At 46.4% G+C, this 17,300-nt stretch overlaps 1 protein-coding gene across 1 annotated transcript in view; it reads right to left on the reverse strand.

Moving 5' to 3' along the window:
* Positions 1 to 238: 238 nt before the first annotated feature.
* Positions 239 to 17,300, reverse strand: part of Fntb (farnesyltransferase, CAAX box, beta) — an 83,764-nt gene continuing 66,702 nt past the window's right edge. The window contains exons 10-12 of the mRNA XM_055595285.1: positions 6,860 to 6,971; positions 5,532 to 5,646; positions 239 to 1,614 (exon numbers count right to left, since the gene is read on the reverse strand). Coding sequence (XP_055451260.1) covers positions 1,483 to 1,614; positions 5,532 to 5,646; positions 6,860 to 6,971 — 359 coding nt within the window. The 3' untranslated portion in view covers positions 239 to 1,482. The remainder of the gene's footprint in view (positions 1,615 to 5,531; positions 5,647 to 6,859; positions 6,972 to 17,300) is intronic.

A 17,300-nucleotide genomic window follows, 5' to 3' on the forward strand; every position in this document is an offset into this window, starting at 1 on the left:
CTACACAGAGAAATACTGTCTTGAAAAAAAGAAAAGAAAAAAGGTTCAATGGCTAGAGCACTTGCTGTTCTTACAAAGGATCCAAATTTCATTTCCTTCACCCACACTGAACCAGATAACAACTGCCTGTAACTCCAGATCCAGGTGATCTGATACAGACTTCTGCACGCTCACACATGCACACCCCCCAACACACACATACACATTTTAAAAACTTTTTTTTTAAATCAAGAGAGCATAGAAAATGTTACTCTTTTATTATTTCAAGGAGGTAATACATAGGCCAGGACAGCAAAGCAATAGGGATTAGAGGCAGCACATGGCCGGTGGTTTGGGGAAAAGCCTCAAGCTGCGTCTCCAAGCTCCCGTCTGCCTGTTCACATGAAGGCCGGGACAGTGACATAAGTTTGCTGTGACTGTAGCAGTGGACGCAATGACCAAACTCAGCACCCTACCGACTGTGAGAGGGCCAGCGCAGAGGCCGCTCAAGGACTCGGCACACCAGCAGCGCCTGCCCTACCACCCACGGCTACTGTCCCCGCAGCAGCCAGCTTGCCTGGCACTTGATTTTGTTTCCGTGAGCTAGGAGTGGAAGAGGGCAGGAACAAATCCTGAGTTGTCAGTTAAGGTGAAAGCCTTAGTAGTGTTAATACTCTAGATGAGAAAAGACAACCCCGTCTTGGGGTGGGTGGACAGGGAGAGAAGGACTAGAAGGAGCCTGGGCTGCACGCTGCTGGAGGAGGGCCTCTCCTGGTACATGATGCGGAGAGGCGGGGGCTGGGGAAGCTGCTTCCTCTGGCACACAGTTGACCTAGAGGTTGGATTTCCACTCATAATTGGTTACCTGGGTCTGGTCATCATACCTATGACGAAACAAGCCTGGCTGGCACCAGACACGGCCTTGGAGAGATGTGTGGCTCAGTTCTCCTAGGTTTCGGGGAGGGTGCAACCTAAGACCCTTCTGCGTTGCCAGCCCGTCCTTTGCAGGCGACTGGAGGGAGGGAGACAAACAGAAGCATGCCCAGTGCCTTTTCCAGGGAGCTCAGGTTGGTAGGACCCACAGTGCCACCCTGGCACAGAGCTGACATTTACAGCAGAGACGGTGCCTGTCTGGCAGCTGAATGGTGGTATGTACGAGGGAGTTACAGCAGTGGCTGGGTGCTGAGATCCTCAGACAAGCCTCTATGTCAGCGTGGAAGGCCAGGCTGCTGGCTGCCTGGAGAGGCTGCTGCTTCCCAGCATGCACTGCTCTCCAACCCCACTACATGGGCTCCCAGAGTTTTGGTTTGATAGGTATGAAAATAATTTTAAAAATCACACCACTGTGTATTCCAAACCGAGAGCTGATGGCTTTGTTTTGTTTAACAGGAAAGGACAAAGAAACCACAACTCCACAGTGGCCAAGGCTCATGTAGTACAGAGCGTGCTACCCAAACGGAAAAACCTTGTCTGACAGGGGAGCTGGGTGAGCCATGGGGTCCTCTAGTCGGTGGCAGGATCCGCAGTCACCTCATCTTCGTATTCCTCAAAGCCCGGGACTGGCTTCTGCAGAAAGTGTGTGGTGGCCTGGATCACCTTGTCGGGTCCAATGTTGTACACGGGGTGAGTGGGCTGCTGTAAAGAGAACAGACGCAAACTCGTCACCCGGGTGTGGCCCTTGCTACACTGAAGCGCACCTGGCAGGACTTAGACTAAGGAGCATGGGTGAGCACACAGGTTTATTCCAGCCCCAAATGTGCAAAACAAACAAACAAACAACAACAAAAACAGTCTCTGCTGGAAACCTCTCATAGAACACAATCCCAAGGGAATATTATACAGCCACTTAAATGTGTGCTTTCGAATACTTTGATGACATAGGAAGTGCTCATCATTCTCTGAAATACATTTTGGAGTTTGTTGGATTTTGGAATATTCACATAGACTCTCCCCAGGACCCTATCCATGGTAAACACGTGTTCCACCGCAAGGCCACCTCCTTGCTCCAAACCCTTTTTCTTAAGCATTGTAACTTTTTTTTTATCACTAAATCTGTTTGTAATTAACAAAGTGCTGAATTTGTTAGAGCATTTTCTTTCTTTCATTCTGTTTTTTAACTGTTCTCTACCCCAGGCTGGCCTTCAATTTGCTATGTAAGCTGGCCTTGAACTGCTGATCGTCCAGCTTCTGCCTCCTCCGTGCTGGAGAACAGGTGTGCACTGCTGCATCTGCCTTCTGTTGTGACAGTTTCACGTATACTGTCATCATGCTCTGACCCCCACTTCTGCTGGTCCCCCAGCTCTCCCCAAATAGCCACCCCTTTGTCCTTCCTGGTACGTACATTCCATTGTCCTTTTTGTTTCTCTTCCCGAGACCTCTGATGTAGAAAGATCATATTTGCCCTCACATATGGAGTTCAGATCAAAAGTAAAAGAGGAAAATAGTCTGGGTGGTGGCTGCCCACCCCATTAATCTCAGCAATTGGGGAGGGAGAGGCTGAGAGATCTCTGGGAGTTCAAGGCCAGCCTGGCCTACAGCGTTTCGGGGCAGCCAGGACTACACAGAGAAACCTTGTCTCCGAAGGAGAAGAAGAAAAGGAAGAGGAGGAGAAAAAAAGAGGAGGAGGAGGAGGAGGAGGAGGAGGAGGAGGAAGAGGAGAAGGGAGATGAGAGGGGAGGAAGAACACTGTACCTTTTTAAAAGTTAAAGTTTGTACATGTGTGCACTCCGAGCTCTGTGTGCTGAGCAGTCCCTCCTAACAGTTCTCATTCCTTCTCCCCTGTAGCACCCCTCCCCTCCCATTGATTCCCTTTGTCCCCATACACAGTCCCCATGCCATAGATGCATTCGTGTTTTATGTGTCTATATATAACCTTGGACCCAGAAATGAGAGAAAACATGTCGTCGTCCTGAGACTGCTCTGTTTGCTTGCTGTGACAGCTCCAGTTGCAACCATTCTCGTGCACATGACATGACTTCAGTTTTTATGGAACGAAAAATGAAGAGTCCTTTTTTTCTGACAGGATGTAGCCCTCCCCAGTGCCGCAATTACAGATGCATACACTCCTGGCTCCAAAACTTTTTGAGTGCTAAAGTGACACTTGAAAAGTTTTAGCTCTTAAGGCATTTTGGATTTCACATGTTCACATCAGGGACGCTTAACCTGTAACACACAAGCAAAGCGCTGTGCACAAAATCGTCTCAAATCTCCTTTCACAACATGCTGACAGCTGTTGACGACAGGCTGGGGCTGCCAGACCACCAAGATGGCAAAAGTGATGGCACTAACTTTTGCTCTTATTCTGTGTTTCAGTTATTAAAACAGTGAGGGTGTATTTATGGTCATAATTAAGAAACCTGATTGTAAGCTGGGTGCGGTGGCATATGCCTGTAATCCCAGTACTGAGGGAGGCAGAAGCAGGCTGATCTCTGTGAATCCAAGGCCAGCCTTGTCTACAAAGCAAGTCCAGGACAGCCAAGGCTATACCAAGAAACCCTGTGAAAGAAAGAAAGAAAGAAGGAAAGAAAGGAAGGAAGGAAGGAAGGAAGGAAGGAGAAAGAAGAAAGAAAGAAAGAAAGAAAGAAAGAAAGAAAGAAAGAAAGAAAGAAAGAAAGAAAGGAAGGAAGGAAGGAAGGAAGGAAGGAAGGAAGAAGGAAGAAAGAAAGAAGAAAGAGAAAAGGAAGAAAGGAAGGAAGGAAGGAAGGAAGGAAGGAAGGAAGGAAGGAAGGAAGAGAAAGAAAGAAAGAAAGAAAGAAAGAAAGAAAGAAAGAAAGAAAGAAAGACAGAAAGAAAGAAAGAAAGAAAGAAAGAAAGAAAGAAAGAAAGAAAGAAAGAAAGAAAGAAAGAAAGAAAGAAACACAACTCCTTTGAGGATAGGAGTGTCAGATCATATTTCAATTCTTTTACATTATTTCCCTATATCACAGAAACTCCAAAGAAACCTAAGATCTGAGGCAGGGCAGAATTTTAGACCAGTACTGGGGGCCCCTCACTCTGGGTGAGTGAAGAAGAGGAGGGTATAACCGCAGAAAAGATTTTAAGCTTTCTTCTTTAGGCTCCTAGCTCACACGTGCAGTGTGGTCAGTGGAGCTGGTTTTCTTCTACTGAATAGGATCCAGAGCGATCTCAGGTTATGAGGCCTGGCAACAAGCGCCCCTACCTGCTGAGCCATCTTGCCAGCCCCTCATTTACTTATTTAGACAAGGTCTCATGTAGCCCAGGCTGGCCTCTATCTGAGAGGAGTGCAGCTAAGAATGACTGGATTTCTGGTCTCCTGCCTCGACCTCCCAAGTGCTGCGATGACAGGCTTGCTTGGTTCATGTAGTTAGTACTGAGGACTGATGGGGAGGGGGCCGTATGCATGCTGGGTGAGCACTGCACCAGCTGAGCTACGTCCTAGCCCTTGGCCACCCGACACTTCTGAGAGACAGAAAGGGAGACGGAAGCTGGAGTTGCTGGGGCACACCTTTAACCTAGCAGGACTCAGGAGGCGAAGCAGATGAATCTCAAACACACAAACAAAAACGACACTCACGGTTGCCCTCTGGTCTCCATGTGCACCCACATGTGAACCCACCAAAGGTTGGACCCAGTGTAGTGGCTGTAGCTATAAACCCAGCCACCCTAGGAGGCAGAGAACTGACACAGTTCAAGGCCAACTTGGTCTACAATGTGAATTCCAGGCCAGTCAGAGCTACAGAGTGACCTAGTGGGACCCTGACAAAAAAATAATGATTTTTTTCATCTATCTGTCATTTATTTTCACTTCTGCTTGAAATATTTCCCAACACAAAGAAAGGAAGGTCGTATAAGACAGATGAAAAGATAAGGCTCAGCACTGATATCTGTTGGAGGTAGAACTTCATAGTTTGGGTGGCCATGACAGTCTGCATGGTCTCTGTTACTTGGGAGTCTCAGCTGCATTTATTTCTGGGGCTCAGGACTAGGTGTAGAACATCTCCTCCTGCTGAGCACAGGTCATGGTGGCCAGCACCCTGCTCCTTTCCTGTGGTGGGGGCCTGAGCCCCCAACACACGTAGTCATGGACCCTGTGCATGAGCTACATCCCTAGCCTAGGGCTGACACACACACACACACACACACACACACACACACACACACACACACACCCCAAACACGGCAAACTGACATGTGCCGCTACAGCACGGCAATGTGGGCAGTCCATCTCTGAAGAGATGGCATGTAAGCCAAGAGACGAAGCTGGCCGTCCAGTGAGGGGAACACCCTGTCCATGCCCGAGGCCCCCAGGCTCTGAGTCACAACTGTGTTCACCTTGGAGAGGGAACTGTGGTCAGCAGCAGGCCGGAATACAGTCGCAGGCCACAGAAATCATGCCTCTGCCTGGCCCTGCATTTCCTCCGCTCACACCCTCGCTCATGGGCTGCAAAAGGCCAGGAGGGTGGGGCCTGTGAGTTTCCCAATCCCCCCCAGGAGACAGGGCCGGCTCTGCAGCCACACAGGTGGCCCCTCTGAAATGAGGCCCCCTGACCTGGAAGACCTTGTAGAGGGGCATTGCACCCCACCTGCCTTACCAGGGCATTTTCGGGCACGCCCATGACCACATCGTGCAGCATGGCTCCGCTTCCGAAATGCTGGGCGATGGATAAGCCACTCAGGCAGTAGCAGGTGTGGTAGAAGTCACGGGACCTGCAAGGACAGACAGCTCTGAGAAGACCCCATCCGCTTCAAGGCCCAAAGGAAGTATGGCTGTTCCCAGCAGTGGGCTTGAAGGTCCCATTTTCCAGCCCTGCCCAACAAGGAGACTCCAGTTTTTTCTTTCGTTTTTCTGTAGTGATGAGGATGGACCACAGGGCTTCCCTTCCCACTTGCCAGGCTAGTACAGTCACCGCCGAGCCACACCCTCAGCCATGGGAACCGTCATTTGGTCTCTTCAGCTGTCTGGGAAGGGCTCTCCAGTGGCAGGACTAAATTAATGTATTTCTCTAGGAACAAATCACAACTGTCTAGAAATCTATCACACTCCTTTAGATAATTTGCTGGGCCAGGCCTTCTCCCCTGTGGCAGCAGATGTCTGTGTGTGTAGCGTTACAGCATCTCATTTTATTTACCTTTTCCGTTTACTGTACCACACACAGGACTCGGTTTGCATCGAGTCATTTAATTTACTCTAGAATAGTTGCTGGATTATAATCCGTTTACAACACTCATTGGTTTGATAGCATATTGCCCCCTTCCCGCTACAGGGTTTCTCTGTGTAGCTCTGGCTGTCCTGGAACTGTTCTGTAGACCAGGCTGGCCTCAAACTCAGAGGTCTGCCTGCCTCTGCCTCCCAAGCGCTATGATTAAAGGTGTGCGCCACCACCGCCCAGCTCATAGCCTAGTCTATGTTCCATTTTACAGTGCTCAGGACTGACCCCAGGATGTCATATATGCTAGGTCACTCCACCTCCATCTATCCTGTTCAGGTTAAACGGGCTTAACAAGAAAAACACAGAACAAAACAGTAAAGAAAGCCAGGCATTATGATGCACACCTTTTGCTCCGGAGGGAGAAAAGGACAGATCTCTGAGTTCAAGGCTAGTTCTAGCATAGCCTGGGCTACACAGAGAAACCCTGTTTCGAAAAAACAAAACCAAACCAGTCAAGGAAAGCTACCAAGTCAGAAATCCATTTGCCCCTCTGGGGAAGCAGGAAGGAACGTTTGAGCTGGGAACTGATGAGCAGCCAGAGCTGGAATGTTCAATGGCACGGGAAGAAGTTGCCCCAGCTGCAGCATTTTCGCTGCGTGGTGCTAAGCAGCTGAAGGACAGGGCCACCCCAGGCTGATGGGCCTGGCTCTGAGTGGGCCTGGGTGGCATCTTCCCCCTCCCTCTCCCCTCCTCCCCAAGAGGACACTCACTTGCCAGGTTTGTCCAGCAGACCCCCGGCTGGGCACTGGCAGCACATCAAGATGTACTCCTGCAGGGCCTGCTGATGGAACATCCAGTGACTCATGCTGAGGGCAGGGTCACCTGGTGAAGATAGGGTCAGAAGGGCGGGGCAGGCATCAATGGTTAGTGTCTCCTTCCACTCATTGTTGGTACACTTGCTATCTTCACCACGTGTGCCCGCCCCAGAACACGGTGGGGGTCAAAGAGCAGTTCTAAGCGGCAATTCCATTTGCCTTGAAGTGTACCAGTCAACATGGACAACGCGTAAACCAAAGCCCCGGCAGGGAGTGTTGAGCGTGGCCCCAGACTGCCTCTGCTTCCTGAGTGCATTTCCTCTAGCTGCCTTCTGCAACTCATTAGGTCACACTCTGAGCAGGTAAGAAACTCTTTCCCGGGGCTAAGAGTCAAACGGCTTATTCTGACCTTTCTAACCCTGAAACCCATGTCCAAAACAACATCCAGCATTTGTCCCTGAAAGCATCACTGCTGACTGTTCTGTGCCACAGATGGCATAAGCAAAAACCAGCCATGCTGGGAGCCACGTCAAAGTCCTGGGTTTTGTTTTGCTTTTCATTTCTTTTGATGCTGGGGAACGGAAGCCAGCGCCCTGTGCATGCTGGGCAAGCTCTCCACCCCTGAGCTACATGCCTAAGCCCTGGGCTCCTTCATTCTCAAGTTCAGCCAATACAGGGAGAGACTTCTGCGGCTCACAGTTACCAAGCAGGGAGAGGAGAGGAAGCTTAGCCCCCTTGTTTTTATCCATTTCCCTAAATAGTTACAATTATTGTAATTTCGTAACTGTGTGTTTTTCATATAACACAGAAGCACCAACTTCCGTTCTGCTACAACATCTTCATAACCATCTTTCTGAGTAGCAGTGAAACAACTCCTTTAAGCAGAGGCACAAGGTAACTGAGAAAAAGAACAGGGCCAAAAATCTCATAGATATGGCTGTGTAAATCACTAGGGGCGGATACAGAAGCCTCTAGGTAAAATTTATGAAAGGCTCGAGTGACTATAGTGGATGCCGAGAATATAAGCAAAACAAGTGCAGCTAGGAAATGGCTCACTTGGCACAGTGCCTCCTCTGCAGGCATGAGAACCCGAGTTCAGATCCAGCACCTGTGCAGGCAAGTGCAGCAGTACATGCCTGTGATCCCAGGGCCGGTGGGGACAGGAGGATACACGCAGCTCACTGTTCAGCCAGCTAGCTGAACCGGCAAGCTGAGAGACCCCGTCTCAAGACAAAAAAATATGATGGGGACTGAGAAAGACACCAGATATCAACCTCTGGCCTCTATCCATACCTATACACACACATACACACGGCAAGAGAAAACCTCACATTTAGTTATACAATATTCAGACAGAAAACACTTTCTTCTCTTTTTTGAAACATGGTCTCAGGTAGCCCAGGCTGGCTTTGAACTCACTATGTAGCTAATGAAGACTCTGAACTCTTAATCCACCTGCCTCCATCTCCTGTGCTCACTGGTGTGCGTCACACATCTGGCAATAATTTTGTTTTTGTAATTGTCCTGTTTATTTTATTTATATGTGTGGGTTCTTGCGTGCACGTGGTGTGTGCCTGGTATTCATGGAGGCCAGATGATGGCGCTGGCTCTGCAACTGGGGTTAGACAGCTGTGAGGTACCGTGTGGGTGCTAAGAAACAAACCTGAGTTTTCTGGAAGAGCAGCCAGTGTTCTTAACCACTGAGCCACCTCTCCAGCACTGTTTTTGTTTTGTTTTTTTAAAAAGAGACACACCCTTGTTGTCTCAGCTGCTTGGGAGGTTAAGTCAGGATCACTTGAGCAGGAGAGGGAGAAGGTGGGGGAAAGAAAGGGAGGGGGAAACTCACTCTCTCAATGTAATTTTAAAAATGCTTCCAGTAACTAAAATGGTAAAGAGATGCATAAGAGCACAGCTTTCCTCGTCTCTAGAGGGGTCAGTGACAGAGCCTGCTGTGAAAGCAGAGAGCAATCCTACCAGACGCCAGAGTATGCTGGTGCTCTAACCTTGGACCTGCCAGCCCGCAGACCTTGCGGGAGACCAAACTCAAGACCACACACATGCTGGTCCTGTGTAGCCCCACATCAGGCCGGTATCCACTGACGGAAGTACAGGAGCGAGGAAAAGAATCGCAAATGAGTCAAGTAGTACGAACTAATCTTCTCATGCTATACAGGCACAGGCAAGCGTGTGCGTGTGCATGTGTGTGTGTGTATGTGTGCTACAAGATTAAACCCAGAGCCTCGTGAACACTAAGCAAGTTCACTACCACAGTCAGGCCATCAGCCTGGGGACAGACAGGCGCCTTTACCCACTGAGCCATTGCAGGCCTTGGACACTAATTCTTTAAAGCTACCCAGAATTATTACAAAGACCAAGCTAGATCTTAGAGGCAGAGGTGCAACAAGCACAAAACACTAATGATCTGATGTAAACTGTATTAAAGGGGAGTGAAGCTTACCTCAGGAATGCAGAATAATGCAACATTAAGAAAAACTAGAAAAAGAAAAGAAAAAAGAAAAAGAAAAAAGAAAACAGGGCTGGGCATGGTGGCACATGCCTTTAATCCCAGCACTGTAAGACAGGTATGGTAACACACATGTGATCCCAGCACTAAACAGAGGTTCAAGGCCATCCTCACCTACATGAAGAGTTTGAAAATAGAAACAGGGCCAATAAAATGGCTCAGCTGGTAAGGGCCCTTACTACTCAGCATGATGGAGAGAACCAGGTCTGACTTCCACACATGGCTGCCCACTGACAAGTACAACATGCCTAATTGTTTTTAATTACAAGGAGCTGGAAGAGAGATCAGTCAATCACGTGCTTGCTGCACAAGCGTGAGGACCTGAGTTCCATGCCCAGCACCCAGGTCAAAAATCTGGGCACGGCAGCACACACTTGAAACACCATGGCTGACAGGTGGAGGCAGGGGGATCCCGAGGCCTGTCGGCCAGCCAATCTAGCAAAATTGGTGACAGTGACTAAGGCAGATACTTGGTTATTAACCTCTGGCCTTCCCATGCCATCCACATGTGTGCATGTATATCATATGTGCACACACACAAACAGAAACAGTACATAAATAAAGACTGCTAATATATCAATGCTTGATGGGTATATTGGCACATACCTGTAATTTCAGCACTCAGAAGGCAGGTAGAAAAATCAGGAGTTAAAGGCCAGCCTAAGTTATATATTGAGTTCAAGGCTAGTTTCAGATACATGAACATGTCTTTTTAAAAAGCAAAACAAAACAAAACAAAACTACATATTCTCTGCAATCCTTAAAATTTTTCTTTAAAAAAAGAATTCATACTGAATCAAGAAAGACCAAAAACAGCCAAGGTTTTAAATACCAAAACTCTAGGAAGAAAACACATACATTCCCAAAACATTTGTGGTGGTTTGAAAAGAAATAGCCCCCAGAGATTCATGTGTTCGAATGCTTGGCCATAGGGAGCGGCACTATTAGTGTGGCCTTACTGGAGGAAGTGTGTCACTGTGGAGACAAGCTTTGAGGTCTTATATGCTCAAGCTCTGCCCAGTATGGCACACAGTCTCCTGCTGCCTTTGGATGAAGACAGAACTCTCAGCTCCTTCTCCAGCACCATGTCTGTATACATGCTTCTTGCTATGACAATAATGGACTAAACCTCTGAAAGTATAAACCAGCCCTAATTAAATGTTTTAACTGTGGGGCCTGGCTCAAGACATTTCAGAGGAGAAGAATGTTAGTGTGTGGCCTACAGGCTGTTCCTGTGATTTTCTGGCTAAGAATGTGGCTTTTGCCCTTGTCCAAAAGTCTGCCTGAGGCTAAATTAAAGAATCTGGATTAATTCTGTTGGCAGAGGAAATCTCAAAACAGCCTAGTACTGACTCTGTCGTGTGGTTATTAGTGTTCACTCCTATGAAGAACTATAATGAAAAGGAGCAAGCTGAGCATGGAAAAACAGAAAATGTACAATTTGAGGAGGAAAGGGCACTAGGAAGTGGAGTGGAGCTAACTAAGTCTTGTGTTCAGGGAGATAAACAGATTGAAGAAAAAACTGATATTAAAAGCAGTGGTGACCTTTGCTGGGGGGCAAGACTCCACCCAGAAAAACTTAGAGCTGTGTGTCGTGCCATTCACCTTTAATTCCACTCAGCACTCAGAAGGCAGAGGCTGGTAGATCTCTGAGGTTGAGGCCAGCTTGGTCTAAGATGTAACTGAACAAGGAGTTCATGTTCCAACTCCAGCAAGCAGCAGTATTTGATAGCTTCAGCCACCCAGTGCTGGCTTTAGAACCAAAGACAGAAGAAAGGGATTGTGGACTCTCCCTCCACAACTAAGGAAAGGCCAGGTGTGTGGGAGGGGGTGTTCCTGCATGGAGGCCTAGAAAAGCTGTTGTGCAAAGCTGTGAAGATGAAACCTGGGTTACCTTGGAAACCCCAAGATGTTGGAGAGGTCAGAGCCACGGGCTACCTGGTGAGGAAAGCTGCTAGTAGGGAGTGGAACCAGCCCAAGAGAGAAAAGCATGCTGCGGTCAACAGTGCTGAAGTTGGAGAGTGCTTTGACATCAGACATGAGACCAGATTTGAAGGTTGCCTGGCTGGTTTTCAGTCTTGCTTTGGTCCAGTATTTCCTCACTGTGCTCCTATGTATATCCTGTGCCATTATATGTTAGAAGTATGTGACCTGTTTTTTTATTTTGATTTGAGAGGATTATATAGTTAAGAGACTGCATGAATCTCAGAAGAAACGTTTAACTTTGGACTTTAAAACAAGTTTGGGACTCTTACAGACTATGGGGACTTCTGAAGTTGGACTGAATGCATTTCTGCGTTATGCTATAGCTACAAACTTGTGGGGGCCAGGGAGTAGAATGTGGTGGTTTGAATAGGGCTGCCCTCCACAGATTCATGTGTTTGGATGCTTGGCTATAGTATACAGGGCCACACTAGTGGCCTTGTTGAAGAAAGTATGTCATTGTGGAGGTCTTACATGCTCAAGCTATCAGTGTGGCAGACAGTTTCCTACTGCCATCAGGTCAAGATGTAGAACTCTCAGCTTCTTCTCCAGCACCGTGACTGCCTGCATGCTGCCACAGTTCTCGCTATGATGATGGAGGACTAAATCTCTAAAATTGTAAGCCAGCCCCAATGAAATGTTTCCCTTTATAAGAGCTGCTGTGGACCTGGTGTCTCTTCACAGCAATAGAAACCCTAACTAAGACAATGTTGGTGTTAGCAATAGATTATCACATGACACCAATACCATAAGCAATAAAAGAATAAAACCAAACCAAACAAAATAGGCTTCATCATCTCGAAAACTCATGTGTGGGGTCCTGGGTTTGATCCCTAGCAGAAATAAGTTCATAATTTTTTTTTGAAGGTAAAGAAGAAAGCCACATCTATCTGTAATCCCAGCACTTCGGAGGCTGATGCAGGAGAAGTGACGTGAGTTCTAGGCCAGCCTGGGCTACCTTGTCTCAAAAGACAACAAAGGGTAGAAGAAAATAGTATCTGCTCATTTATTATGATCTGCATACCCTGCATTCCTAATTAGGGTGAAAGTTTTCTATAACTTTGATTTTCCAGTCTATCCTTTGTTTTCTAAAGTCCAATAATTTTATGGCTCTCACCTTATACTATATTTACCTTTTTATATAATACAGCTATACCTCTTGTCTCCTTTTTACCCATTCAATTTGTTATATGAGGTTAAAATAAACAGTTGAGTCTTCAGTTATAATCTTACCGTTGTTATTTTCTTTGTGATATTTTGGCTTTAAAAATCATATTTGATTGGCATGTATCTTGGGTAGAAAGTGTAGAAAATGTTATAAATTGATTATAATAAAGGTAGTCAAATTCTATGAAAACTAAATTGTATACCTTAAGAATGGTGTGTGAAACAGATCTCCTATCATAAAACTATTATTTTTTTTTCACTAATGTTTTTAAATATTTATTTTATATATATGAGTGCCCTATCTGCATGTAGACCTGCATGCCAAAACAGGGTATCAGATCACATTACAGATGGTTCTGAGCTACTATGTGGTTGCCGGGAATTGAACTCAGGACATCTGGAAGAGCACACAGTGCTTTTAACCACTGAACCATCTCTCCAGCCCCAAGCTATTATGTTTAAAGGAGTATTTACTAAACTTTAGGATAACTGCAGTAAAGCTTCTGTACACAATATGCTCTCATGTCCTACTCTGTATCATCCGTGGGAAAATGGTAACCTATGGCTAACACCACAATGTTTCTGTCACCTCCTACATCACTTAAGCTTGAAAGCTCAGAGTTCATCAATCATCCAAAGAACTTCCTGGGGACCTTGGACAGCAACACGCATAACTCTGTCAAGTTAGAGTTGTTTGCAGGATGGTACCAACAGGGAAATCAGGTTTTAAAATCCTTTCCACCACAGCAGTTACAGATTCCCATTAGAATGTCACTTTCAGGAATGCCCATCATACTGTCATTTTGGATTTCAAACGTTCCTTTTAGCTACAAAATCAAGAGTCTTTCCACGTGATGGCTGAGAGATGCTGCTGCAGGTAGCTCAAACCAGCAGGTGGGCTGGGCCTAGGGTACATCCCAGAGAACACCCATCTATCACCAGCTGTTCCCAACCTTCAGACCCTGCGGCACAACACTGTCATCTACAAGTTCACACCCGCAACTGCACAGCTGAGTTACAAGAAGAGAAACATCACCAAAAAAAAAAAAAAAAAAAAAAAAAAAAAAAAAATTTAATAACATCTTAACTGAGTTTAGGATTTCGTGCTAAGGCACATTAATAACTATCCTCAGCTACACCCTGCATGTCATTGAAACTCACAGGCTGCTTTGTTTGTTTGTTTTGAGATAGGGTTTCTCAGTGTAGTCCTGGCCATCTTGGAACTCTGTAGACCAGGCTGGCCTCAAACTCAGAGATCCACCTGCCTCTGCCTCTGGAGTGCTGGGATTAAAGGTGTGCCACCACCACTACCCAGTTCAGGCTGCTTTTGTTTTTTTGCTTCACTAATGGTTTTGCCTGTGCGCATGTCTGTGTGAGGGTGTCTGATCCCCTGAAACTGGATTACAGACAGTTGTGAGCTGTTAAGTGGGTGCTGGGAATTGAACCTGGGTCCTATGGAAGAGCTGCCAGTGTTAACTGCTGAGCCATCTCTCCAGCCCTTATTTATTATGTTAAATTATTTGTGTGTGTGTGTGTGTGTGTGTGTGTGTGTGTGTGTGTGTGTGACAATGTGCATGTGAGTCCATGTGCCTTTGGAGGCCAGAGGCATCCGATCCCCCTAGAGCTGGAGTTATAAGTGGTTTTGAACCACCTATCATGGGTGCTGGGAACAGAACTCTGGTCCCCTGGAAAAATAGCAATAGGAAGGGCTCTTAACTGTTGAGCCATCTCTCCAGCCACTACCATTTGATGCTGTTACTCTGTTACTAATAACTCATTCCCAAGTGTTTTTTTCTTCAGCAGGTGAGAACAGTCATTGGCACGGAGCTACTGTAGTCACTAGCAGGCAGGCAACAGCTTCAACAACATGCTCCATTGTGTTGAGCCTGTTCTTTTCTTTTTTGGTTTTTGAGACAGGGTTTCTCTGTATACCCTTGGCTGTTCTGGACTCACTTTGTAGTCCAGGCTGGCCTCAAATTCACAGAAATCTGCCTGCCTCTGCTTCCCTGAGTGCTGGGATTACAGGCATGTGTCACCACGCCTGGCTTTGCCTTCTCGTTTTTAATTAGAAATAAATCACTGCCTCCTCCACCACACCAGTGCTAGGGACTCAAACTCAGGCTCACAGACTCTAGGCAATCTCTCTACCACTGAGATATATTCTCAGCTGCAAACATATGTGTTAGATTTATCTGTTTTTACTTTATGTGCTTGAGTATTTCACCTATATATATATGTTTACCATGAGCATTTAGTGCCTGTGTCCTCAGAGGTATAAGAAGGCATTAGATCCCCTGGAACTAGAGTTACAGATGATTATAAAACTGCCATGTGGATGAATGGAATTGAACTCAGGACCTCTGGAAGAGCAGCCAGTGCTCTTAACCACTGATCCATCTCTGCAGACCCACGATCACATTTTTAAAAGGTAATGATGAGAGGCTGGTAATAGAGCTTAATGGTAGAGTCTAGACTACTATGTATGAGGCCCTGGGTTCAACCCGTGTACCACCAATAAGTAAATAATACATAAACTTCTTTTTGAAGTTTATGACTATGGATATAACTCACGGTTAGTGAATGTGTTTAACCTTCTAGAGGATCTGGGCTCAGTATCCAGTACCAAACATTAAAAAAAAAAAATTAAGTGCATTTGCTTATTAAAAAATATAAGTAACAAGGAGTGGGAGAGATGGCTCAGTGGCCAAGGGAAAGTGCTGCCCTTGCAGGGGATATGAGTTTGGTTCCCAGAACTCACTGTCACGTGCCTGACAAACTTCTGGAACTCTGTTCTAGGGGATCTGACCACTCACACGTATTCACATACCACACACACATACAAACACACACATTTTGCAGGATATCTTATCACACTGTGAACCCTGCAATTGTATTGTTTACTAGAAAAAGCTGTTTCTAGTTATGGTGTGACTCAACACTAGTACACACCTTTAATGCAAAACAGGAATATATAAAATTAACCCTCAATCAAGAGGCAGAGCAAGCAACCAGTGGACAGGAAATAAACATAGGGAAAAACCATAGAGTAAGAGGAAGTCAGGAGGACAGACAGGGAGATTCACAGGATGTAGAAGGGAGGAACATTCAGTTTGAGGGGTTTCTGAGATGGTGTGGAGAAGGTGACCCCCCTTTTGGGACATCAGCTGAGGAGGAAGGTTGGCTGGAGGCTTCCTCTGCCTCTCTGAGCTGGCAGGCTTTCACCGTACCAACTGGCTCCTGAGTCTTTACTGGTAAAATTGAAAAATTGAGATTTTTGTTTAAAAATAACACATGTGATCCCAGCACTCAGGGAGGCAGAGGCAGGCGGATCTCTGTGAGTTCAAGGCCAGCCTGGTCTACAAAGTAGGTCCAGGACAGTGAAGGCTACACAGAGAAACCCTGTCTCAAAAAACCAAAAGAAAAGCAAAGCAAAACAAAACAATTGAACACATTTGATTAAGGGAGCCAGAGGGATCAAGGATACCACAAGAAGACCTACAGAGTAAACTAACCTTGGCCCATGAGGGCTCACAGAGACTGAACCACCAGCCAAAAAAGCTTGCATGGGCCAGAGCCCCTACACATATGTAGCAGATGTGCAGCTTGGTCAACATGTGGGTCTCCTAATAACGGGAGTAGGGGGTGTCTCTGACTCTATTCCCTGCCTTTGGATTCCTTCCCCCTAGCTGGGCTGCCTTGTCTGGCCTCAGTGGGAAAAGATGCACTTAATCCTGCGATGACTTGAGGTGCCAGGATGGGTTGGTACCCCTTGGGGGCTTCCTCTTCTCTGAGAAGAAGGTGGAATGGGGGGGAGAAGGGTATGAGGGTGAGACTGGAAGGAGGGGGCTGGTATTAGGCTGTAAAGTGATTAACTAAATAAAATAAAACAATACCTGCACATATCATACATATATATATATATATATATATATACACACACACATTTTTAAAAATTAAAATATAAGTAAAAAATAGAAATATAATATATATCATATATATTATATATATAATTAATTATAATTATATAATCCTAATATATATATTAGGATATAGAACTTACAAGGCACTCTCCCACTCTCCCATGCTTCTCTCAAGATCACACATTGTTAAGGGTTTAGAACATGTAGCCAGGAAAAGCCGCTGGACCCCAGCTGGTGTGCATGACTGCCCTGGGCCTGGCCTTTCACGCTTTATGTGGTATCCTGGGGAGCTCTCTGCACAGGACCATCGTATGTACCTAGCATTTAGAGACAGCATCATTCATTTACCTATCCGTGTTTGTTTGTCGAGGGAGGGTCTCACGATGTGGCTGACCTGGAACGGGCTGTGTGGGTCAGGCTCTCCCTGAACTCACAGGGATCTGCCAGCCCCTGGAGTGCTGGGATTAAAGGTGTGCTTGTGGCCAGGCTGGGCAACTTCTCCCCTTCCGATGGACGCTTTGTGTTTGTTACTGAAACTCGACTCAACTAATACCTCTGCATGTGAACTCTGACAGCAGGAGCAGCCAGGTTAAAACCTTGCGTGTAAGACTTAGACATCTGCACTACCCTACAACTGAATGCCTATCTGCAGTCCGCTAACAAGGACAAAATGCCCATTTCCTCTGCCTCCCAAGTGCTGGGACTAACAGCATGCACCACCTCACGCACCCAGCCGCAGACTAATTCTTTTTTTAAACTCTTCCAGAGTTCTGAAAATGCAATCATACAATACGCCGTGATT

The sequence above is a fragment of the Psammomys obesus genome, unplaced genomic scaffold (genome assembly GCF_907164565.1).
Source record: "Psammomys obesus unplaced genomic scaffold, mPsaObe1.curated_primary_1811, whole genome shotgun sequence".
Lineage (NCBI taxonomy): Eukaryota > Metazoa > Chordata > Mammalia > Rodentia > Muridae > Psammomys > Psammomys obesus.